A 24,283-nucleotide genomic window follows, 5' to 3' on the forward strand; every position below is an offset into this window, starting at 1 on the left:
CACTTTGAATTCTCAGATCAAGGGAGCTCTAATTAACTCAAGATCTCTAGTAGCACATGCTACAGAAATTGTTGACAATCATTAGTGAAGACTTAGATTTCCTTGCCATCACCGAGACCTGGCTACACCCTGCAGCAGGCCCCATGCTAGCAGTCCTGGACGGCTACTCCATATTGAGACAAGACAGATTAAAATCTAGAGGAGGTGGTATCGCCATCATCCACAAATGTAGCCTCACCATGAGACTAGCCACTCCTATTGATGTACTTTCATGTGAACTACTATCTGTTAAAGTCCCTCTCACCAATGCCCAGACCCTTAATATCCACCTGATCTACCGCCTTCCAGGCCCTCCTGGAACCTTCGTGGAAGACACTATTTTGTCTAGCAACCTCAAAAGTTCTACTCAAGTACTTGTAGACCTTAACATGGGCTTTAATAACCCATCAGACCAGCTCGCCCTTACGACATTCAACACCCTCTCAGAAATAGGCTTTACCCAAAGTAGTAACGCATCCACCCACAATAAAGGCAGAATACTTGATTGGGTGGCAGATTATAACTGCCACGCCAATAACCTCGTCATCTCACCCCTAGCTTGGACCGACCACCACCCTGTTTCCTTCATGCTCTCTACCAACAGACCCCCACCTCCACCAGCCATCAGGGCTCCACCTACGCTAACCAGAAATAAAAAATAAAATTACTGTGGATAGGCTTATCCCGACTTTACTTCCCACCCTCAACTCGCTCCCAGACAACATAGATCCTGAGATTTTGGTCGAAGAATATAATAAAATGATGACCACCTCCTTGGACTCAATCGCTCCCCTCAAACTCAGACCAAGTAAGCTTAAAACCCACTTGAATACATGGTTTACGCCTTTCTTAAAAAACTTAAGGCAACAAAAAAGAAGCTGCGAGGCTGCCTGGAAAAAAACTACCCTCAGCAGCTAACAAACAAACTCCCTAAACTTTCATCCCTCTACAACAAAAAATATGTCTAGCAAAACGCATATCCTTCGATACGCGCATATCCCAAGCCAAATCCAATATGAAAGAACTATTCTCTATTCTCAAAGAATTAGAGACCCCCATAGCAACCCCCAAAACGCAGTAGCCAACAAAATATCCACCTTACAAAACAACATTTCTAGCAAAAGAGCTTCCTTAAACGACTCCACCCAATCCAAAACATCCGAGAGCAGCACCGCTAACAAATCCACCCGATTCAACTTCACCAAAGTTTCTATTCTCGAAGTGGAAAGAATCATCTTGTCCCCGAAAGCGTCTAATTGCCAGGGCGATATCTGCCCCACACAGCTCATCAAGGATGCAGCCCGAGACCTCTCTCCTTTCATTACAAAGCTAATCAATGCGTCCTTTTCCACTGGAACTATCCCTACCAACCTTAAACAATCCTGGGTACTCCCACTCCTAACAAAAAAAAAAAAAAAACACTCTCGACCCATCCACACCAACCAGTTACAGGCCATTTACGACAGTACCTTTTCTTCTAAAATATCTTGGCTAAGGTTGCCTATGAACAAATCCAAAAACACCTGGAAGTACACCACTTACTGGGAGCCAGACAATCAGGCTTCCGTCCTCAGTACGGAGCAGAGACAGCTCTTATCGACCTCAAGACCCAAGTTGACGAGCTTAGAGACAATGGCAAAGCTGCCCTACTCCTCCTCCTAGACCTCTCGGCCGCATTTGACTTGTTGATCATACTATACTTTGCAACCACCTTAACACAGCGGCACACTTTTCTGACAATGCAATTCCATGGATTAAATCCTTCCTAAAATGGTAGAACCATGAGGGTTTTTTCTCCTACAGCAGCTGCCGACCCTATACCAATCACCTGTGGTGTGCCTCAGGGCTCTTGTGTCTCGCCCACATTGTACAAAATGTTTACCAGGCCCCTTTTCGATGATCTGGATCATCTCGATATCACTTATACTAACTATGCAGATGATACCCAGATCATCCTCCCGCTTTCTGGGGATTACGAAATGGATTTGGCCTTGGTGAACAGAGTGTTAGGCAGAAACCTGTGCAGATCCCTCTAGGACCACTGCAAAAGATTTAAGACTACAGGTGTTTGGCAGTAAACCCACTTGGTAGCAGTCTGTACCACACAGATTCACTTGGTAGCTGTGGCTGAGCAGTCAGACTTCCCTCAAGAAGAGTTAGGCAGTATACAGAGTATTCACAATAGGTCAAAAGAACACAGTGGAACAATCAAACACTGACCAGAGCTTGGTGTAAAAGATAATTATTCATTTAAAACCACATCTTATAAAACACACAGGCACTAATATTAAGCAGTTCAAAAACATGGTCACTAAAAGATATACACTCCCTTAAAATAATATTAGACAAGTCTTAAGTAAAGCCCCACTCATTTTTAGACAGTGGTGAGCGCTTAACTTAGATGGCACTCTAATAATTCGGTTTAAAGGGGAGAGAAAGGCAGAGCACAAATTGAACAGGTCCCAACACTTTCAAAAGAACACAGCAAGAGAGGAAGGCAGAGTCAAACCGTGAAGTTAGAGTTCAGAAAGCCGGATCCACTTTAAGAGGATCAGAACAAAATGTGTCCAAGGTAACACGGTTGAAAGTAAACAAAAGTCTCGAAAAGGTTCGGAAAAAGTTGGACCAAAAGAAAGAGCTGACCAACCATATCCACTTTTCAGGAAAAACTTAATAAAGCATATCACTGCCACCAATCCTTAGCTCCCCATCACCCTCTCCCGGAGGACACTATCCTGCAATCAAGAAACAGTATATCTTGCTATACTCTTTCTTTATGTAAATACTGCAGCCCATGCATTTGTAACCATATAAGTTTTATATCCTAGTGCTTGCACCCTTGCTCCAGCCCTATTGCTTCAGTCCTATTGTTCATATTTTATATATCCCGTAATCATGCAAACTTGCCACAGTCCTATTGTTCATATTGTATATATCCTGTCTGTAACCTGTGTATACGTAATCATGTAAGCCTTGCATTTCCTTGTCATTGCGCCCTTTTACTTACGAGTCTGGTGCGCTTAACAAATGAATAAACAAACAAACAACAAACAAAGGGACCAGTTAGATGGTCAAGGCGGCCAGCCCAGTCCAGAAGGTTAAGGGATTATTACTACCTTGTAGCAATCTTTAGAAAGGGAGGCCTGGCGGACACAGTACCTTAAAGTGGTGAGAATACTCCAGCGTGGGCAGTTGTTCCTGGCAGCGGATGCAAGTCGGTGCTTCGTCCGGGGGAAGAGAGGATCTCGTCGGGGAGGAAGACAGGAGTCCGTTGCACTGCCAGGGAAGAAACCAGCCGCAGAGTTCAGGTCAAAAAGGAGGTCCTTTTATTCGCGGTCCAGTGGTAAGTGGCTATCCGGTTGCCAGGGTGCTTGGCACGGGCAATTCGACCACAAGACGTCCTGGGATGCGAGGAAAAGAAGGTAAACTGGTTGTGCCCACCCGTCAGGGGAGGAAGACTCTCCAGCCGGGAGATCTTCTCTGTTGTCGGGAAATGGTGAGTCGGTGCCGCAGGGCTCCACCGGTGGTGTCGTCGTAGCAGGTCGGCTCAGCTTCTCCCTCGTCGGATTCTCAGGTCCTGTGGCGACTTCTGAAGTTCCAGTCCCAAAAGCCATGCTTTTATGCAGCACACCCCCATTCTCTCAGCCTAGCTGTCAATCAAACATGCTAAGTGGTGAGCCGGCCGACTCACCACTTGGGCCAATCACACAAGAGTGCGACTTGAGTTACCAAGGTAACTCAGTCCAGGGTGCCTAAACCCCCTCCCACACCCCCTGTGCTACCAAGAAAGAGTGGCACCACTTTTGGAGGCTTCTGTGGAGAAGCCCGCCAAAAAGTCGAACAAAGGGCTCGACTTGGGTTGGAGTCACAGCAGAGAACACAAACGCCATTATAGAATCGAGTCCTGGCAAAAAATACCAACCGGCGAATTAATATTAAATAAATAAACCGGCGGCATGTTCGAGGCTATGACAATTAAAGTTGGTAGCCTCGAACAATGGGAAAATCCCATAGGGATATATTCGCGGTCAAATATAAAAAGTAGTATCCACTGCCACCAGCCAAAACTCGATCGGGGGGACGGAGACGTGCCCCCTCGACTAACAGACCCCGGGGCAATCGAATTGCCCCGACCAGTATGTCCACAATATGATGGATTGTACTGGTTTCTGTTCATAATTCGGGACTAGTAAAGCCAATGGTGACTTTACATGCCCTGGGAGACAGTAGTCAGTCCCATGGTATGGAGTCTATGGCGGGGTGTCACTATGACACCACTGTGTCACTGCACAGAGGGTGCTGTGTAACACACATAGTAAAAACACATGAGACCCTATAGAGTAAAGGACCCCATAGCCCATAAAACACATTAACATTCAAAGGAACACCACAAATCATGTCCAAGAGTGGCAGAAAAAGAGTCTCACTCTTGGCAGGAGAAAAAACCAAACTCCAGAAATCCAGCAAAGCTGCTGGGGGACTCACTAGTTTAGGAAATTCAGCCTAAATAGAGAATTCCCCCTAACACAGAGTGTACATCATCCAGGCATGGATGGCCACGCATGGTCTATGCCTGAATGATGATAAAACTGAACTTATCATCCTGGGCACTACATCCAGCCTAAATAAAATGGGACCCTATTACTCCTCATTCTTGATTGATGGTAACAGTATCAAAGTAGGACAGGAGGTAAAAACACTAGGTTTTTATCTTGACTCAAACCTCACATTCAGCAAACAAGTTAACTCGCTAGCGTCCTCCAAGGCCTACATGTGTAAACCTATCCGCACAGCTAAGCCATTTCTCTCTGACACCAGCTGCACTACCCTAGCCAGAGCCCTCATCTTATCTCGACCTGGACTATTGCAAAGCTCTTTATCTGGGGTCAACTAAAGCTATCAGAAAAATCCAAACTCTTCAGAATAATGCTCTTCGAGCAGCATTAGGCATCTCCAGAAGAGACTACATTTCCGAGAGTAGAAGACAGAATAACTGGCTTCCAACTAATGATAAATTCCTCCTAAAAACTCTGTCACTTACACACAAATCCCTTAATAATGATGCGCCCACCTACTTGGTCGACAGATTCCACCGACAGATATCTTTGAGACCTTCTAGAACTGCCTATAAAGATTGCCTCTCTATTCCTAAGTTTAATCGTTCTACAATTGGTGGTAATAGTTTCCCGGTGAAAGCAGCTAAAGTGTGGAACTCCCTACCTCCCACATTGAGAACTGACCTACCCTACCAAAACTTCAGGACTAATTCTATATTGTGGCTGAAAGCAAATGCTCATCAACATATTAAGTAGCTAGGATTCATTGCCTGGAGCTACTCCTACCTCTCCCCTAGTTGTATACCTGTTCACTTTTATCCCATCATTACCTATACCTGTATATACTGCTGTTGCAAGTAAGTTGTATGCATCAATTGCACTCTGGTGCAAAACAAGTCACCTGTAAATAGGTCTTATCGGTATATACCTTGTATTTAATACCCGTCTGTAAATATTTACGTTGTTTTAACTAAGCCTCGCATACACGTGTAACTGCTGTGCCCTGTTACCTGAGGATATGTCGCGCATTATAAATAATAAAGCAAACTCTGTAGATTCATCATCACTGATGGTGACCATGCCATTCTCTCAGGACTTCCCTCTTGGTGTGTGCAAGGGTCTTTCTGTCCATCTATCAATTCTTTGAGGACCATTGTTTCTTAACTCTTCACTGGATTGATGGCCTATTGGCTTATCTGTGCAGGAGGAACTAAATTGAGTTTCTCTGCTGTCATAAGGCATATCTTTCGATGCCAGTCAGTCCCCTACAAGCAAAGGGAGATTGTCTCCTATTCGTTGTAGTTGTGCAGTCAATGCTCTTCTTACAAATGTGTAGTAGGAGCAAGGAATCTTTAGAATTTAGACTATCGGGTAAGTTAATAGCATTTGGAGATTGTTCAGCTCTAGGTTTTTCCTTTGGCCAACTCTGAATACGTTATGTCCTTTCCCTTAATTCTGCATAAGCATCTCCATTTCTTCTGTGTGAAGGGATAGCCTTGCCACTCTTCCACGCAGTCTTTTCTGTGGGGTCTTGCTTCTGTCTGCCAGAGCAACTCTGTAGCCTCTGTTGTCCAGGCTGGCGGTGAGCATCGTTCTCCCACAACATTACTAGTTATAATGGAAAGAGTTGTGTTCTCTAAAAGGTCACCGGGTCTTTACTTGCTCATCATAGTTTCCCGACTGCGTATGGTAAGTGAAAGGGTAGCCTTATCAGATAAGATTTCAGTAGGTACCATGTTGGAGGTGAGACTGCCGTCGCCAGTTATGTGAGTTTCAATGTTCTTTTGCTCCTTACATAATTCATTCTTGTTCAAATCCTTTCCTTAATTGCAAAACGTCTCACAAGTTGGATTCGCTAGGTCAGGTGTTATACATTGCGCAGGCTGTTCGGCAGCAGTTTCCGGTTTGTTGCAACACCGTTTACATTCCGGATCTGCGTAGCTATTCAGGGACAGAGTTAGGTCGATATGAGAGGGTAGGTCTCTCACCGCAGACCCTTTTGATGGCGGGTCTACTTGCGACATATTAAGACTTAGCAACCACGCATTCGCTTGGGAAGAAGTTGGCGTGGGCAACAAGCAGGAACGTTCCCTTCTTTGAGCAAAATTATCTGATTGGTAATTTTTGTACACAACATCACTTTCTCTTCCATCGTCCATTCAACTCACCTCAACATCAGGCGTTGAGTGACTATCTTTGTTTTTGTTCGCCTCTGGAATATCCACATCTGTCAGATTCACCTCTGGTGGAATTGGGAGGTTCATTGAGGTCGCTGCTGTCTTTTTCACTCAATTACGAGTCCAAGGGCCAACGGCTGTCATCTCCAGAACAGCCACGCATCCCTCAAGTCACCTCCAAGTTAACTCCAGTTAACTCTGCGCAACTCTCTCGCCAGCACTTCGCACCAAGGGGATGTTGTTGCTGCAGTACCTAGAGATTAGTTAAAAGGAACATCCACATTCGCTGTCCTCTCGCTAGAAGGATACCATACACCGCCAGTATCAGGAGTATTGCAGCTTGAGCCTCCTCTCCCAATGATGAGCAAACAGCTCCAACATGCACAGTAAAAGAAAAGCGTTTCACATTCACTTACAAACTATTTCTCGTCTAAACCAAACACTGCACTCTGGGTCATACTGCCCGCAGCCAATGACTGCCCTCTCTTCAAGCCCCTCCTCTGGCAGCCATATTCAGACTTGGTAAGCACGTACAGTGGCAGAATGACCAAGAAGAGCCGCAGGAGGGAGGATTTGCATGTAAATCCATGCCAGACCCATGCAGGAGCACAATTGTTACAGGTAAGTAACGCGTTTCTTCTCCAGCATGGGGTCTGGCAGGGATTCACATGCTCATGAATAAAGAATCCAAAGCCGTGTCACATTACACAACCACAAGAGGTGGCAAGGCTCAACAGAAGCAATCCACTCTTACCTCTGGAACAGACTCACCTCAAGCAAACGGGTAGCGTAGCACTGCCTGTCCGACCCTGGACTCCTCTCTGCAATCCCCTTCGACGCAGTAGAACCTCGCAAAGGCTTTGCGGAGACCTCCACGTAGCAGCCCTACAGATGTTCAGCAGAGGCACATCGGCCAGGAACGCTGTCGTCGCAGCAATCCCTCTGGTGGAATGGGCTCTCGGATCGCCGCAGTGGTCAGTTAGCCAACCAATGACAGTATAATACAGCCGGAGAGCCACCTGGAGATGGAAACCTTCGACAAGGTCTTCCCATGGTTCACAGGACCAAAGTTCACAAACAGTTGAGACGTCTTCCGAAAACTCTTGTGCGTGCCATGTAGAACTTCAGGGCACAATCAACGTCCAGTGAGTGCAAGGCCCTTTCAGCCAATGACAAAGGCTTTGGAAAAAACACAGGTACCAAAGGTTTGTTGAGGAGGAATTTAGATGGAACATTTGGCATGAAGGAGGGATGCGTCCGCAGCACCAACCTCGATTCGTGGAATGTCAGCTATGGCTGTTTGCAGGATAAGGCATGGATCTCACCCACCCTACTGGCAGAGGTGATGTCCACAAGAAAAGCCATTTTCCACAAGAGGAACTTGAGAGGGGCCTGACACATAGGCTCTAAGGTGGCTCCCATGAGCCTCGTCAGCACCACGTTGAGTTTCCACACTAGGGCAGGAGCCTTCACCGGTGGGAAAGTGTCAGGGCTGGCTGGAGTAGTAATCAGGAAGAGTATGTACATAGAATTAACATTGTGGTTGCCCACGTCAAGATGGAGAGAAAGAAACTTAATCTGACTGGTTTAAGGAACAATAGTATGTTTGGTTTGTCTGATTGGTGGATAGGATAATGGGTTGGATTCTTGGGAGGTGAGCAAGATTCTAAACTGCCTTTCATCCAAAGTAATTCAGTGGCTGGTTGTACATATGTTAAGCTCCTTATGTGAGGCCTTTCAGCGTTCAGAAGATTTACTAAAGTGAGAAAATCGTTGCTGAGCCAGAGTGATCAAGAAGACATCAGGTGGGATCGTTCCTTTTAAAAGCTTAAAGATTCTCACAGTGAACTTCCATTTTATATCAGAAACTTAAAGAGTTTAGAAGTTTAAAGTTTACTATAAGAAGAGAAAAGTTTACAGTTTATATACAATATGGAAAATTGAAAAGACTATTAAAGTTGTTAATAGCGTGAAAAGTGTTTCAAGACTGTTTAACGTGCGCGCGAGTCTTCGTGTCTTCAGCAACGTCGTTGGGAGCGCGTGTGTATGAGCGCGTGTTGGGTTGCGATAGAGCGCAAGTCCATATTAACTGAGCACGGGTAATTTTTAGCGCGTGTACATTTTTCACATGAGTGACGTTACGTATGAACGCGTGTTGGATTGCGATAGAGCGCGAGTCCATTTTTATTGAGCGCGAGTTGTTTTTGGCGTGTGAACTATTTTCACGTGAGCGACGTCGCAAGTAATAGCGCGAGTTCGGTCGGCGATAGAGCACGGGTCCATTTGAACTAGCGTGCATAGTTTGTGTGAGCGCGTGTTTCACATACACGTGAATTTGTTAACGTGTATTTGTTAACGTGCGCGTGTAATTATAAGGTGCGCGTGTAATTTTTTAGCGCGAGGACAATTACTCATGTCTTGTGATTTCGCATGTTAATCGCATGGTTGCAGAAAGTGTTATTTCAAGAAAGTAACTATATATTCATATGTGTAACAAAGAAAAGATTCACACAGAAGAGCAGTAGCATTCAAGAAAGTTTGAGTTTCTACTTAATGAAATTTTCACACAAAAGAGAATTCAATACTTCAAGAAAGACTGCATTTCTCAAGAGTATTTGAAAATTCGAACTTACTGGAGTTAAATGAACTTAAAAGTCAAAGAAGAATGTCTAAGGTTGTAAGGTGTTTTCAAGAGTCATTTTTCTTTAGGCTATTAAAGTGACTGGAATGGCTAGTGACAATATGCACTAAAACATTACAACAGTGTACAAGATATTCCATACAGATAATTAACCTCCAAGTATTAAACAAAGGTATAAGAGGTAAAGAAGTTGGAGTTTGTTTTAAAAATAATTTAGAGAAAAAGGTTTACACTAATGTATAAGTAACCAAGTGTATTTGTTTACTACAGATACCAGAGCCTACCAGAAGGTTGCAGGGCTGCAGTGTCTCTGTTATTTTATCCAAATTCCCCTTTCTTGGGGTTCTCAGCTCAGCTTTTACTTTAGGGTTCAGAGGTGAACTCCTGGTGAGGGTCTGTGCGGCCAGCATCAGCTCCTGTGGAATTCAGTCAAGCCAGACCCCGACAGAAGGATCGAAACAGTCCTTGGAGGAACTCCTTGACGAGACGATGGGGCCAAAGAGAATATCTTCCAGGACACATGGTGTAGCGGGAGATAGCCGCCAGATGCACCTTGATAAAGGCATGCGCCAGTCCCGCCTTGGCCAAGGACAACAAGTATGGAAGGATCTGCAGGGCCGTGATCCTCAGAGGTGGGATGTTCTGCGACCAGCACCACGTAGGGAAACGCTTCCACTTTTGACCGAAGCATTTTAGAGTTGCCGACGCTCTGGCCTTGGCAAGCACCTCCTTGCAGTCCGCAAGCAACTTGTATCCTCCAAACTCTAGGGCTGCAGGAGTCAAGCCACCAGGTTCTGCGATCCTGGGTCATGGTGCAGGATTGCGCCTCCTTCTCTGTGAGTAGATCCGCCACCACTGGGAGCTTGACCAGAGGCGACGCCAACAGGTTGAGAAGGTCCGGGTACCAAATCTGCCTCAGCCACGCTGGGGCGACGAGCATCATCCTGCATAGTCACGGTTTGATATGACTAATGACTCGCAGCATGAGAGGCAACGCGAGAAACACATACAGAAACAGGCCTTCCCACGGAAAGGAGAACGCGTTCCCAATGCTCCTCGGCTGGTGGAACCTGCTGGCAAATTCTGGCATTTGAAGTTCACCACTGTCACAAACCAATCGATCTGGGGCCTGCCCCACTTGATGAAGATGCAGTCCATCCTGCTGAAGGAGTCAGCGATTGTGTTCTTGGATCCCGCCAAGTGAACATCTTGTCCGACAGCCCAGTGCCATAAGTTCTGTGCCTCTTTGGAGAGCGCTGGAAACGGGGGTCCTCCTGCTTCTTGATGTAGAACATTGTGGTGGTGTTGTTTGTGAAGATCCTCACCACTTTGCTCTTCAGGGACGGAATAAGACTTTAGGGCCCAGAACACTGCCCACAGCTCCAGGATATTGATGTGGAGATCCTTCTCCTCTGGTAGCCACAGGCTTCTGGCGTGCAGACATCCGGTGTGGGCACCCCAGCCCTCCAGGGAAACATCCGTGGTGACCCTCTCCTGGTATGGAGGGTTTTGAAACCCTGTACCCCGGGTGATGTTGGAGTGTACGCCCCACCATCTCACCCGACGGAACTCCGAGCGGGATCCTGGCCGCGAATTGGACACTGGTATCCAGCGTGCGGCCATAAACTCCTGAACAGGCCGCATCTACAACCTGCATAGCCGTATGAGGTAGATGCACAATGACATGCCGAGCGACAACTTGATGGCCTGTGCTGTGGCGGTCTTCAGTGACAGACATTGTACCTTCCCCAGCACAGTCGGCATCCTCTCCTGAGGCGAGGGTGATGCTAGGCAGCCTGGCTCCTAGGAACAGTGCATTCTGCGATGGTGTCAAGCAGGACTTCGGATAATTGGCTGAACTCCAGATGCGTCAGCAGTCGGACGGTCGTCTGTGTGTGTTCGCCGGCTCCTCTCTTGAACTGAACCGAATGAGCCAGTCAAGGTACGGGTACAAGTATATCCCTCGTAGACGTAGATGTGCCGCCACTGGTGCCAGGCATTTCGTAAACAACCTGGGAGCCGACTATTAGCCGAAAGAGGGCCTTGAACTCGTAGTGCCGTCCCTGCACCACGAAGCGAAGGAACCTCTGATGTCTGAATGGGGACGTGGAAGTAGGCATCCTCCAGATCCAGCGAATCAAGTAGTTTCCCTCCTCCAGTTGGCCAAGCACGTGCTGCAACGTGACCATCCTGAATTTCTGAGACTTGGGTACTTGTTGAGACGCTGCAGGTCTAGAATGGGCCTCCAGCCCCATGTCATCTTTTTGACTAAGAATTATCTGGAGTAGACTCCGGAGCCCCTGAGCCGTCTTGGAACTAGCTCCATCGCCCCTTTTTTTTAGCATGGCCCGTACCTCCTACAGGAGCCGAGGGATGAGCTGCTCCTGCCGGGTCATCAGAGGGATCCGCTGACACTTTTCCTAAAACTTCAGAGTATATCCATGGGCGAGAGCATCCAGCATCCACCTGTCGGAGATATTTTCGCACTAACGAATCCCGCCAGCCGGCCTCCCACCGGGGTGCATGGGTGGGGGCCCAGACATCCTGGCTGGCTCAGTCCTGCTTTGGCGCCTGTGTTCCGCCTTGGGGGAGACATCGCTGACCACCTGCACCAAAATCCTTGGAATGGCCTCTGTAGGCCTCCTGGGTCGTGGACCGGGGGTGCCGATGGTACGACAAGGAGCCTCCACCAAAACCTTGCTGATCTGCCGACTTTCCTCCAGCGGTGCGAAAAGAAAAGCAGTGCTGTTGGAGTACCCAGGTCATGAGTCTCCGTCTTGATGGCCTGCAAGGACTAGTTGATGGCCTTCCCGAAGAGGTGATCCCCATCAAAGGGCATGTCCAGTACCCTCATCTGGACCTACTGATGGAAATTGGTGGCCCTCAGCCAGCCACGACGACGAAGGCAGACACCGTTCCCCATCTGTTGGAAACGTGTCAGCGATGTCCAGGGCCACCGTGATTGCATCGTTTGAAGCCACTTACCCCCTCCTGGAGGAGTGTGATCACCTCCACCTGCTTTTCGTCTGGCAATAACTCCAGAATCTGGGCCAGTTTGTACCATAGCTCACTGTTCCACCTGGCCAGGTTCACCAGCGCGTTGGCCGCTTGACGAGTGACGCCAGAGTAGATGACCTTTCTCCCCATGGCGTCCAACTTCTTCCCCATCGCTGTCCGGCGGGACCGAGGATGATGACTAGGGGTTAGACGATGTCTTCCTCACAGCCACCGAGAGTCTGGCAACGGTTGCAACCGTAGGCGCCTGGTAGCGGACTGCGGCACCCAGTACTTTTTCTCTAGCCTATCCTGCTTGGCCTGGGCGGGATTCTTCAACAGGGCCAGGCCTTCCTCCCACACGTCGTCCAGTAGGGCCACCACCATGGTCTTCCTCTTGGCCTCTCACCTCTAGTAGAGGGAGCCTTTCTTTTTGGTCTCCTCAGGTGTCAACTGGAAGAGCTCGGAAGCTCTGGCGACAGTGGCATGAAACAATCCCATCTCATCCGGTGGGGATGCCCTTGACTGCGGCAATCCGGCAGCCGTGACAATGTCTTCGTCAGTAGTTGTCGTGGCCGTGTCTGTCCCCATGTCTGTGTCCCACAGGGGGTAGGGCACCTGGCAAGGCTGTGGAGGATGATGCGGCGGCATTTGATGGCGCTTCCAAATTTTTCGCAGGAGGCTGATCCGGGACCACCAGGGCTGTGGCCTGCAGCATCCTTTTCTGAATTTCAGACACCAACGTGTGTAGGGTCAAAAGGATATACAGAGATGCATCTCTCAGTGGAGTCGGGCGGTAAGCCTACTAGTTTGTCGTACACCACGTCATTGTGGATCATGTGTACAGACTCCAGGTCCTCCTCGCCCGGGGAAGAAACATCCATGTCTTGGGTTACGGCCTGTGACTGGCTTGGGACCTCATCGACCCCCCCCCAGCCCCCCAACACCAACCCCCTTTTTGCACCTTGTGGGGTCTCAGCCGGGCTCAGGCGGCCTCTTTTCTGGTGTCTTTGCCACCGCCCCAGCCGAGCCTCCCGCCTCAGGGTAGGGACACCTTGGGTGCAGTCGGGGCTACCTTAACAGGGTCAGCCCTTTTGGCCTTCTAGAGAGTGGCTGCTATCGTCTCAATCGTCAATGACGATTTTTCCTGAGCCTTCTAGAGCAGGCCGCCCGCCTTTTCTTCCATCCTAGGCTTCTCAGGCTTCTCCCACAGCTTAGCCAGGTTGGTCGATTTCCTTTTTGAGGAGGAGCTTGATCGATGGCTGGAGATGGAGGCAGATGGTACTTGGCATTTGTTTTGGAACCCCCATGGATGGAGCGCCCTCAAAAGACTTAGAAGCTTGCCCCTCGGACATGCCAGTCCTTGATCAGGGCATGACCCTGCTTCAGGCACGGGGCTGAGGCTTTGGCGCTTAGCCACGCTGTCAGTCTACTGTGACGATCCTTCACCGTTCTCTTGAAGAACCCGAGGCAGATCTCGCAATCCCCTTCTTTGTGGTAGGGGTGAAGACAGTAGAGGCATTGAAGGTGTTTGTCTTCCACAAGCAGTTGCGGCAGAGCCTGAAAAGTGAACTTCCCGCCTTCTCGGCCAACATTGCCGAGGTGCGGAGTAGGCCCCATGGCCTTCGGGAAATTTCAATGAAAACTCGACGATCCTTGCCCTTGAAGGGCGCTGAAATGCACCGACAACGGCCATTTGTCGGTCGATGAAGAGAAGAGCACACACTGTGTTTTGACAAAAATAGGACTTTCTTGAAAAAAGCTAGAGAACCGTAGAATAGCTCACGGAGCAAAACTCAAGGACTCCCAACAAAGGAAGGTGTGGTAAAAATCCGAAGATGGCTGCCAGGGGGAGGGGATTAGGGAGAGGGCAGTGATTGTTAGGGAGAATTCTCAGAAATGTGCCAATTCCCTCTACCTTAGAGACCTCCAGCAACTTTGCTGGATTTTGAGGACTTGATTTTTTTAACCTGGAAAGAGACCCTTTTTCTCACTCTTCAGTGCGGTGACACAGGGAAGTCTTTCAGATTTACCAAGGTTTAAATACTTTCTCTGGGATACACTGTTTCCCAGAGCAGTAAAGGGAAATTGACTTTACTTACATGTGTAACTTTCTAGACCCAGCACACACTATCTTACAATAGGGTGCTGGAGGGGTTACCTAGTATCCCCCTTTGTCTAGCCTCATGTAACATTTTAATGTTACCCTTTCCTCGATAAATGGCTGTGGCAGTGGTTTACGTTTTACTACCATTATGTGATTTTACAGCGGGCTGCGTTCGCAGCCACGGTAAAGCACCCATGGGTGCCATTTTTGTCAAAATGGCCTTTTTGCCATTTCTTTGTGGAAAGGTCCTTCTTGAGATTTACTCTGCGTGCCAAACCAAGTTTGGTCCCTTTGTTCGCTTTGCCTTTAGCGGGATTCACGAGTAAAGCCCGCCTATGGCTCCAGGGTGCCCGGGGTGGGCCGGAAGTGAGGGAGGTGCCCGAAACACCCTGTGCTTAGTCTCCTAGGAGACCCAAATGCACTCTGTAGTGATTGGCCAGCTGACTGTCCGGCAAGGACAGCCACCCTGCCGGGTGACTGACAGCTAGGCTGGAATGAGTGGGAGAGACTGAATAAAAGGTGAGGCTTTTGGCTTGGAAGGCAGAGTCGACCACTGGACGAAGGAACCGAAGACGAAATTGAAGAGGCCACCTGCTGCAACTCCTGGACCGTTGGTTTGCCCGGTGAAGCCCTGCTGCTGTGCTGAAACTCCAAATTCATATCGACAGAGAAGCCCCTGCAAGGAGGACTTCTCTCCTTGAGTTGGGGGGACCAATCAACTCCAGAGTAAGCCACTTGGACATTCTCTCGTAGCTGGTTGAATTTCCACAGAGTTGCTGCTGGAAACCAAAACACCAGGTAGAGGAACACCAGATTGTGTGTGTTGCTTTTAAGCTGGCCAAGAGCTCCAGGAAGATTCTCCGGATTCCAGGGAACCAGGACTGACCGAGCCTGAGCCCCAGAAGCAAGGAAAGTCCATCTCAACAGCAAGGAATCGCAGTGTTGCTATTTGCGTTAAACGCGAGGAGCTGTTACGCTCACCTGGTTCCCACAGGGGCGTCTATCTGAACTGGACAGCTGCGGCCTCCACCAATGTGACGCGTAGTGCCGAGATGACGGACTGGACTGGCCCACCTAGCTTGGTTTGCTTGGCCCGTAGGAATATTCTTCTGCAAATGGAGAAAGGGAATTAACCACCTGTGGAGTTGAGCGTTAACCCTCCCCCACTCCCGCTGTTCTCCCCACTGATCACCTTTGATGTCCTTCTTATAGTCTCACCTGATGGTTTGGACTGAGCGCAGGGGCGCGTAGATAACCAGTTGCTTCACTGGCTCGAAGGAATTGGTGAGTTCCAGAACAATATTGACTCAGATTCCCGGCAAGACGCCGTAAGTATGTAGTTCGTAAAAGTTCAAATGTCTGACTTTCACTCTTGTCCGATTCCTTGCAGGTTGCAGCTTAACCCTAGCGAAGAGTTCCTCGTGGCAACCGGTAATATTCGGGTAAGGATTTGTATTATCCAACACAGTTCGATAAAATAATGTCAATATGTAACCTGTTGCTTTCTCCCTTATTCAGGCACTGAGAGAAAGTATGAAGTCTCGGGGAATAATGCCTCCGGCGGTAAAATCAGGTAAGTCTATTGTGGTGAGGAGGTTTCCCCTTGTTTGTCCCTTTGTTTCACCTTGCTGTCCTTTGTTTCCCCTTAGGGGCCGGGGTTCAGCGAGGATGCAGTGGAAGCTGCGCCGACCCGTGAAGAGGTATAGTACCCCCCCTCGGTGGTAAAATCAGGTAAGTCTATGGGGGGGTAACTAATATTGCCTCTGTGTATTCCCTTGGCTCACCTTGCTGTTCTCGTCTTCCCCTTAGGTGCCGGAGTGCGGCGGGAACACACAGAAGGATGCGGTGGAATGTGAAGATGCTGCGAAGGCCGGTGAGTTCAGCGCGTCGCTGCAGCAGGCGAGGCGACACGCATAAAATAACTTCTTTCTTCCAGCTCGAAGGCGCGATGGATCGGGAATTCAGATAAGGATCAAAGGTATTGCTCTTGTTCTAACCCTTTCTCCTTCTTTATCCCTTTTTCTAGGAGCTCGAGGCGGGCGTGGCAGAAGACTGGATGCAGACTTGCAGGCACGGTGAGCGTTAGGCTGCTGGATGCAGAATAACGCTAAGCGTGTGCTGCTCTTCGGGCGTGGTTTAAATAGCCTCCAAAGTAGTCCCAGGTAAGTATTCCTCCCCAGCCCCACCCGAGTAAAAAAATAGTCCCTAGGTAAAGTAGTCCCTTCCAAGCCTCTTTTGGCTTGGAGCTCTTGCAGCATGGTCTGCATCAGGTAAGTTTTAATCTATGAGCCTGGCGCCTATGGCACTAAGACTGACTCCATATGAGCCTGGCGCCATAGACGCCAGGACTGCACCCAAATAGCCCCTAGCAGGGGTTGTTGGGCTTGCTTGGAATAACTTGATGCCTGCTTCTGGGGTTGCTGGACTCAGTCTGGGTCCCCGGGGGTAGGCATCATGACAGGAGCTGAAACACCGAACAGTCACTTGTTTGTAGATTGCCAATGGCGAGCGGTGACCATCCCATTGCAGTGCAGGAGTCTACAGAAGTCCTCCTCTTGTCCCCACGACTGAGGCCCTGGACCAGCAGGATCTGCAGAGCTGCACAGGAACATTAAGTCATCTGCTGCACTTTTTCTTCAATACAAAGTTACTGTAAAAGTCTGAGAGAACTTACCTCTTGCTGTAGAGTTGCTTACATCTTCTACTATTCACAAGTCTAACAGCTTGTGGCCCTAAATTGTTTTTTTTCTTCAAAGACTTCTAAGACATTGTGCAAAGACGTTTTTTACTTACCTGCAAAGAAGTGCTTCAGCTCATATAGACTTTTGCCCATTGACTTTGTCTTAGCCTGTTCCACTCTTATTGGGGGGGATCTGAAAGTGTTTGCCTGCTTAAGAGTATTTGTGGTCTCTTGAATGTTCCAATTACCTTTTCATTTGACTGACTCCGGAGTCTAAAAAACAGTGATATATTAATGTCCCCAGCACCTTAGCTATTGAAGTCACCCGAGGGTTCGAGGTTGCGTCTGTGGGCCATCCCAAAATTGTACTCAATGATTTAAAGCTATTAAGAGTGTGTATTTTGTGAAGTATATTTGAGTGTTACTGTTATATTGCTCCCTTCTGAAGACTTACTCTGACTGATATATTAATAATTGTTTAAGCAAGAAACCTTGTGTCAGAGTTTAATTGAATACTTGTCACTGTGAATCTCTGTGTTAACTCCCCTGCAGCTCACATTGACCCCTCTTGAGATAAGCCTGGCTGCTGAATCACGCTACCAACTTGTGTAGTACAGACTTATACCAAAGGTCAGGTTCATATTGCCAGGAGGTCAGGGTTGTTGTACACCCAAAGGGTTTTGCATACAATCTTGCCTGACAGTCTTTGGCTGGGGGCACTATGGCCCAGAGTGCAGTGATTGGTTTAGAGGAGAAATACAGTTTGTAAGTGAAACAGTTTTTTCTTTTACTGAGGATTCCCAGCCTGATGATGGGGACTATTCATGAGCATGTGAATCCATGCCAGACCCCATGCTAGAGAAACGTGGAGAGCAGTAAAGCATTCTCAGTAGAGTGCGAGCGTGCGCAGAGGTCAACAATGAGTCCACACAGTAAAGCAGAGACAAGAATTCAAGACAGGATTGTATACAAATATTTATTCTTGGCCATTACACACACAAATTTAACTAGCAGTTGATATTGCACAGTAAATAAACATGTATGCATTTACCATAGGTTCTTAAAATGCATTCAAGTTAATCAGTAGTAAATTAATGCAGTATAGATGGAAGAAATTTCCCCAACTTCAGCAGTTCAATCTCTAAGAATGGGGCCTCATGTCCAAAAGTCACAGGAGCCACAATGCTTCTCCCCAGCATGTAGCCTGCCAGTAAGTGATAATTGTATTTGTGTTGGTAACTATTGAAAAAAGCATTTTCAACAATGTTACAAGTGAAATTAAATGTTAGGAAACAAAGGAACTGGTTCTCAATGTTATCCTACAGAGGACAGAGGGGAGACAAATGCTTTGCGTTTACTTAACCAGCAGAATCTTATTTTTCCAGCTGACTTGATGGGTCGACTGGGGCAGAGTGAGGTTGAGGAAGGGTTGCTGGAGGTTTGATTTCCCACTGCTGGTTCCGGTGAGAAGCCCAGGAACTGCAGGTTCAAGGATTCTTCTGTTCAGGTCCAGATGGAAGATGCCACCACTGGCGATTAAGATTTGCAAAATTCATCAATGCGGGCCTCTTCAGGACAATTCACAGGAAAGGGGAAGGCACACAGAGTACAGCAGGCATACTTTGGCACAGTTTAAGAGGTTTCTTCAGGACAGGATCCCTCTGGGACACATTCACAGGGATGGTGACTTGTACCACAAGCTGGCGACCAACGTGAGCCAACACGGAAAGGCAAAGCTTCTGGCGATGAAGCCCACAAGAGAGCTGGTCAGTCCACCAGGTGGTCCAGTGGCACTTCCGAATGCTCAGAATGGCTGGTCCTCGAGAAGGCAGTGAAACTAGTTGGTCCCACCAGTCCAAGGGCTGAAGCACCACTCAGGGTGTTTGGAGATCAGGTAGTCCAACAGGGCGTCACCGGGTCAGTCGGAGAAAGGGTTCGCCAGGCCTCTTCAGGAGTCTTCTTTCAGATCTTCAGTCAGCTGGATTGTCGACCAAGGATTCCTGGCTCCAACATGAATCTGAAGAAATGGCTGCAGGAGGACTCCTCTTATTTCAAAGTCCAGCCTGGAAGCAAGTCCAAGCCCACCATTGGTAAGGATCTGCACCATTCAAACAGCACAGGTTCATAAACAAAGCAAAAAGATTTGCGGTCCATAGAAACTATGCCAAAAGAGAAATCTTTCATAACACTGGCAAGACTGTTCTTGAAGTAGTTGGCTTCATGACCCTTGGCACAATGAAGAAAGGACCATCCACTTCGCCGACCACCGAGGACCCCCAGGACACGATGCAGGCAGAAAACAGCAATGGCCACCGTCTACCCTGGTAGCGGATAAAAGAAAGAAGCTGGTCCTACAGGGCGCCTCTTCTTAATGGGGAGCTGCAACTTCAGGGTAAGTCATCTTGATTCACAAGTTGAGGGTCTGTGGAGGCCCAGTCCACAATCAAGACGGCAGACGAAACAGCAAGGTAGCCTAGGAGGAAGTTTGTCAGCCCACAGGATAGTTCTGGGACGCTTTCAAGACTCAATTGCAAGATCCTCAAGCAGGCACCAAGACCTCATTCCAGTGGTCAAAGCAGCGATGAAGGACTTCTGGAGATCAGCAAATAAGCAAGGCTTTCCCAGGACAGTCGAAAATAGTGATTGGCAGAAATGATAAGTTCCAGGTCTTTAGAAGGTTGCCCCTCTTTGAAGGGGTATTGGCTAAAACGATGATGTGATGAATGCTTGCAGGAGTTCCTATTATCCTAAATCTGAGCTGAGTTGGACCTCAAAGCCCAAAAATGGTAAGGATCTACACCATTCAAATTGGCTGGGGCTGTACAAGCTTGGACAGCATCTGGCTACCACATCTGCCCAGCAACAACAGACACTTTGGTCAGGACTTGACTGGGACCAGAGACCCCCCCACTTTTCACATCCAGACACAAACATCCAGCACAGTTTTGCTGATGCCAACGCTTCGCACAGGAAAGGATTTACCATCTATGTCAAATCTGGCATTTATATGGCAGGAAGCTTGCCAAAAGACATGTTGGCCAAAGGAACCCATGAAATCTCCTGGCATGGCCATTTCATTGTATAGTAAATGGTACTCTAAAAAGCATCATGCAAGTAAGATGCAAAAATGCAAATGAGAATGTAAAAAAAAAAAAACAGTACAATACCATCAAGTTACTAAAACCAAAGAAAGTGATACAAAGTAACCCCACCACACACGTGAAGGTGATGTGTGCAGTATAAAACAAACCGGAAACCCCCTTCACCCTCCCCCCCCACCACACTAGCCTAGGGACTGCTCAGTGCCCCCAAAACAGAGGCGCTTAGCAAGGAACTTTGGGTCCGGTTCAAAACAGCAAAACCTTGATGGTTCCATAGATGCCTATGACGCGAAAGGAGAAAAAATAAAAAAAAAACATTTAAAAACATTTCCTGCAGCAATACAAGATGGTATATACTACATTGAAACAGGGGGATTCATTAAAAGGAACACCGCTAGGCCCTTTATGGGCTGAGCAGTGAGCCAGAATAACAATAGAACCAAAGCTAACAAAATTCCTCAGTGTTCAATTCCAGAAACATTTAGCACAGACTATAGATTGTGCACACAAGCAAATGCTTAATTATACCGACGACCTTGGCTCCCATCCAAAGATAGGGCTTTATCTAAATTCCTTTTAGAAAATGGGCCAGCCTTTTGAACTAATTCAGTATGGAGCAGGTTGGATTCTAAAAAGGTGGGAACTAAAATCAATGATACCAACACTTGCTGAGTCGGATGGGTCTCCAGACCTATGAAGACCTCTCGTATTTTGCCATTCCAAACAAAGTAGATTATCCAGACCAGTTTATTTTCTTTGCTGGAATTGGAATTAAATCGGCAACACAAAATGACATGTTCCAAAAGGCAAAGGAAATCACTACTGAAAGACATACGCACACAGGTCACTTCAGAGCTCTGAACATCAGCAATTGCATTGAAAATAAAAAAAAATAATAAAGGATCATGCTGGTTGCTTGAGATTAAGATAGCATGTCACACACACTGTTTAGCAGTTACATATGTATGATATATGGGCCAGATGTGTTTGGGATTATGTTGGTATAGAAACAACTTTGGTTTAGCAGTTCAAAAACTATTTCTATTTGCCAAGAGGCCAAGTAAATATCTAACACTATGGAGAAATGAACCAAATATTACCTTAAATGAAATACTAATACTTAAAACAAGAGAAACAATTGGTGTTTGCTAGAGAAATGCTTTTGCAAACGAAAAATACCATGTCCATGAAAGTACCATATAACATTGGTCATACAAGTCTGATCACTTGCTGCAAGCAGTCAGCTGGGGATTTTCCACATACCTTGTTCATGCTCCAGCAACTGCAATGCCTCAACACCATTGCTTCCAGAAGGTCCTGCTCCCAGCTCAGACACAGATTCTCCTTCCAAATCCAGGGACGACACAGAGTTGGAACGATTTGATGGACCTGTCGAACATTGATTTTCCTCTTCTGCTTATTTGCATTTTCAATCAAATTACAAATCTTTATTACAAACTCTTACAGCATAAAACAAACATTTACAATATAAACTTGAATTAAGAGAATGTATCATGCAACTTTAAGACTGCTCTGAATTTCTAAACAAGACAATTATTCTTCTGAGCATTTCTAAAAGAAAAACAAAAGACAGCCTTACCTGTTAAAACATTATGGTCATTGACATAGGCGAAACACTGAAATAAAAACACAAGAACTTTGAAATCAACCAAGGAATAGCTGGAAAACCTCTATTAAAATAGAGTGGACCATTGTAACACATCTGTATAATAGCATAGCAAAACAGAGAAGCATGAATTCAAATTCTCTAGTTTCAGGTTGTTAGGAACAATTTCTCTGTTGGCAACTTTCCATGGCCTTCAGCTTCACTTCCCCCTGCCTTTTGCTCATTTGTTCCTTTGCCACGGGGAAACTGATTAGTCTTTCAGACTATCAGTACTGGGAAACTAGGTTTCCCTTTTGATATTTTACCTTTTGTAACTTTGTTTTTTTTTTACAAAACTTTTGTATTATCTTAGCCTTTTACACTTGGGATTTTTGTTACCTTCTTATGTGCTGTGACAAATCGTGGGAATTAGTCACTTCTCCCCGTAAGGCTAGGGAGGTGTGACCGCTCCGCAACAACTTCCCTCAGTGGAGGGTGGGGAAGCCAAGTGGGGCCGGTTAGATAAGATTTTCATATGTGTCATAACTCTTCCTGACCTGTGTCAACCCCAGAACGTTTTGTTTGGACTTGGAGATAATTTCTCCTTGTCCCTAGGTGAAGGAGAATCTTTTTACCCTCTCATCTAGTCTCTTACTCTTTTCATGGGTGACCTTTTTATGTCTCTCCATAGTGATATATGGCATTTACAACGCGCTTGTACACAAGTGTCTCTAGGTGCGACAAGGCCTGAGAAACAAAGGGAGAACAAAATAATAATCTTACTAGGCCTTGTGGCATTCAGATCTCGCAAGTGCAGGGAAGAGGGAAGGGGAGAAGTGCCAGGGGGAAGTGCAGTTAATTTACAAGTGCAGCTAGTGGTTGGCTCATAAGTGCAGAGAGAAGGGACTGGAGAGGTTGCAGACACAGACCCTTAAGTGCTGGGGAGCCCAGAGGCAAAACGTGCAGGAGCCTCGGTCTGAGTTCACAGGGTGACCAGTGCGTGGAGCAGTAAGGTGCATCAGCAGGGGCGAGGAAGAGAGAAAGCAGAAGTAAAAGGGAAGGTTGTTAGTTGCCTCCGGTGGTTCTGCTCAGGTTTGAGAGAGGCAGGGAGGCAGTTCCAGAGGGGGGCCCCAGCTGATGAGATATACTCTCTGCTTGGAGAAGCGTCTGACCCTCAGAAAGTTGGAGGTGGGTGAGCAGAGAGCTCGAGAAGGAAGATGTTTTTGAAGACAAAGTTGGAGGTAGAGCTGTCCCAGAAAGCCTTCTGGACGATGCAGAGGGTCTTGAACTTGATCCTTGCAGCCACAGGGAGCCAGTGAAGAAATTCCAGAGCTTGAGAGATACGATCCCTGGGCTTGAGGCCAAGGACAAGTCTTGCAGTCCTGTTCTGGATTAGTTGTAAAGGTCGAAGAGTAGAGACAGGAAGATTTAGAAAGAGGCTATTGCAACAGTCTAGCTTAGAGAGTAATAGAGCTCTGGAGACAGTGAGCTTCTGGGGAAAGTGAGAAAAAGGAAGAATACCTCTGAGGAGGTTCAGCTGATAGTTTGACTTCTTAGAGACGTAGTATGTAAGGAGAGAAGGAGAGCGTGGAGTCGAAGATGACACCAATGTTCTTAGCCTCACAGGAAGGAGCAGGAAAAGGGCCCAAAGTGGGCAGTGAGAGAGAGAAGAGAGAAAGCGAGAGAGAAAGCGAGAGAGAGAGAAAGTGAGAGAGAGAAAGTGAGAGCGAGCGAGAGAGGAAAAGAGGCAGCGGGTGTCCCAATGAGGAGGATCTCAGTCTTACTGGCATTAACATTAAGACACAGATCATTGGAGGCACGCCATTCCTGAATTGCGGCCAGACACCCTGGTATGAGAGAAGCAGCAGAGGTGGCTGAAGGGAGTCTGAAAGACAGCAGAGTGTCATCCGCATAATTTGGAAAATTAGAGCAGTAAGTAGCAATGCAGTGGGCATGAGGTGCCAGGTAGTGGTTGAAGAGCCAGGGAAATAGCTAGTGTATTATTGGAGTTAGTTTCCTATAAAACTTTTGGGCTTAGGCTGGGTGGCCCCTTTGGGCCTCCCTTTGTAAATGTATTTTATTATATCTTGGGTGAATTACTGTTCCCAAGAGGTAGAGGGATTTTCATCCCTTTTACATTTTAGGTGGGGTGCTGGGGGGATACAACCTATCCACTGTCTTACATACCTGGCAACATTTTTGTTGCCATTTTACTTGAATGGCTGGTGGCATTCTAACTACTTTTATTACTTAGTCATTATTACTCGCAGGCTGTTAAATCAGCCTCGGAAATGTACAGAAGGACCACCATTCTGCTAGAATGGTGATCTCAATTTTTTGCTTTTTCTCGTCTGCCTGTTAGAGGTCTTCCCCTGCCATTCT

The 24,283-nt window shown here is 47.2% G+C and overlaps 1 protein-coding gene across 19 annotated transcripts in view; it reads right to left on the minus strand.

The window, feature by feature from the left end:
- The window catches only part of GAPVD1 (GTPase activating protein and VPS9 domains 1), a 1,092,811-nt gene that overhangs the window by 547,393 nt on the left and 521,135 nt on the right, over positions 1-24,283 (minus strand). For 14 of the 19 annotated variants that reach the window (XM_069609416.1, XM_069609426.1, XM_069609418.1 and 11 more), the window contains one exon: positions 21,559-21,708. In XM_069609416.1, coding sequence (XP_069465517.1) covers positions 21,559-21,708 — 150 coding nt within the window. The remainder of the gene's footprint in view (positions 1-21,558; positions 21,709-24,283) is intronic. The other 5 variants (XM_069609429.1, XM_069609428.1, XM_069609425.1 and 2 more) reach the window with 1 other exon arrangement.

Source organism: Ambystoma mexicanum, chromosome 8, assembly GCF_040938575.1.
Source record: "Ambystoma mexicanum isolate Mex_15411 chromosome 8, UKY_AmexF1_1, whole genome shotgun sequence".
Classification (NCBI taxonomy): Eukaryota; Metazoa; Chordata; class Amphibia; order Caudata; family Ambystomatidae; genus Ambystoma; species Ambystoma mexicanum.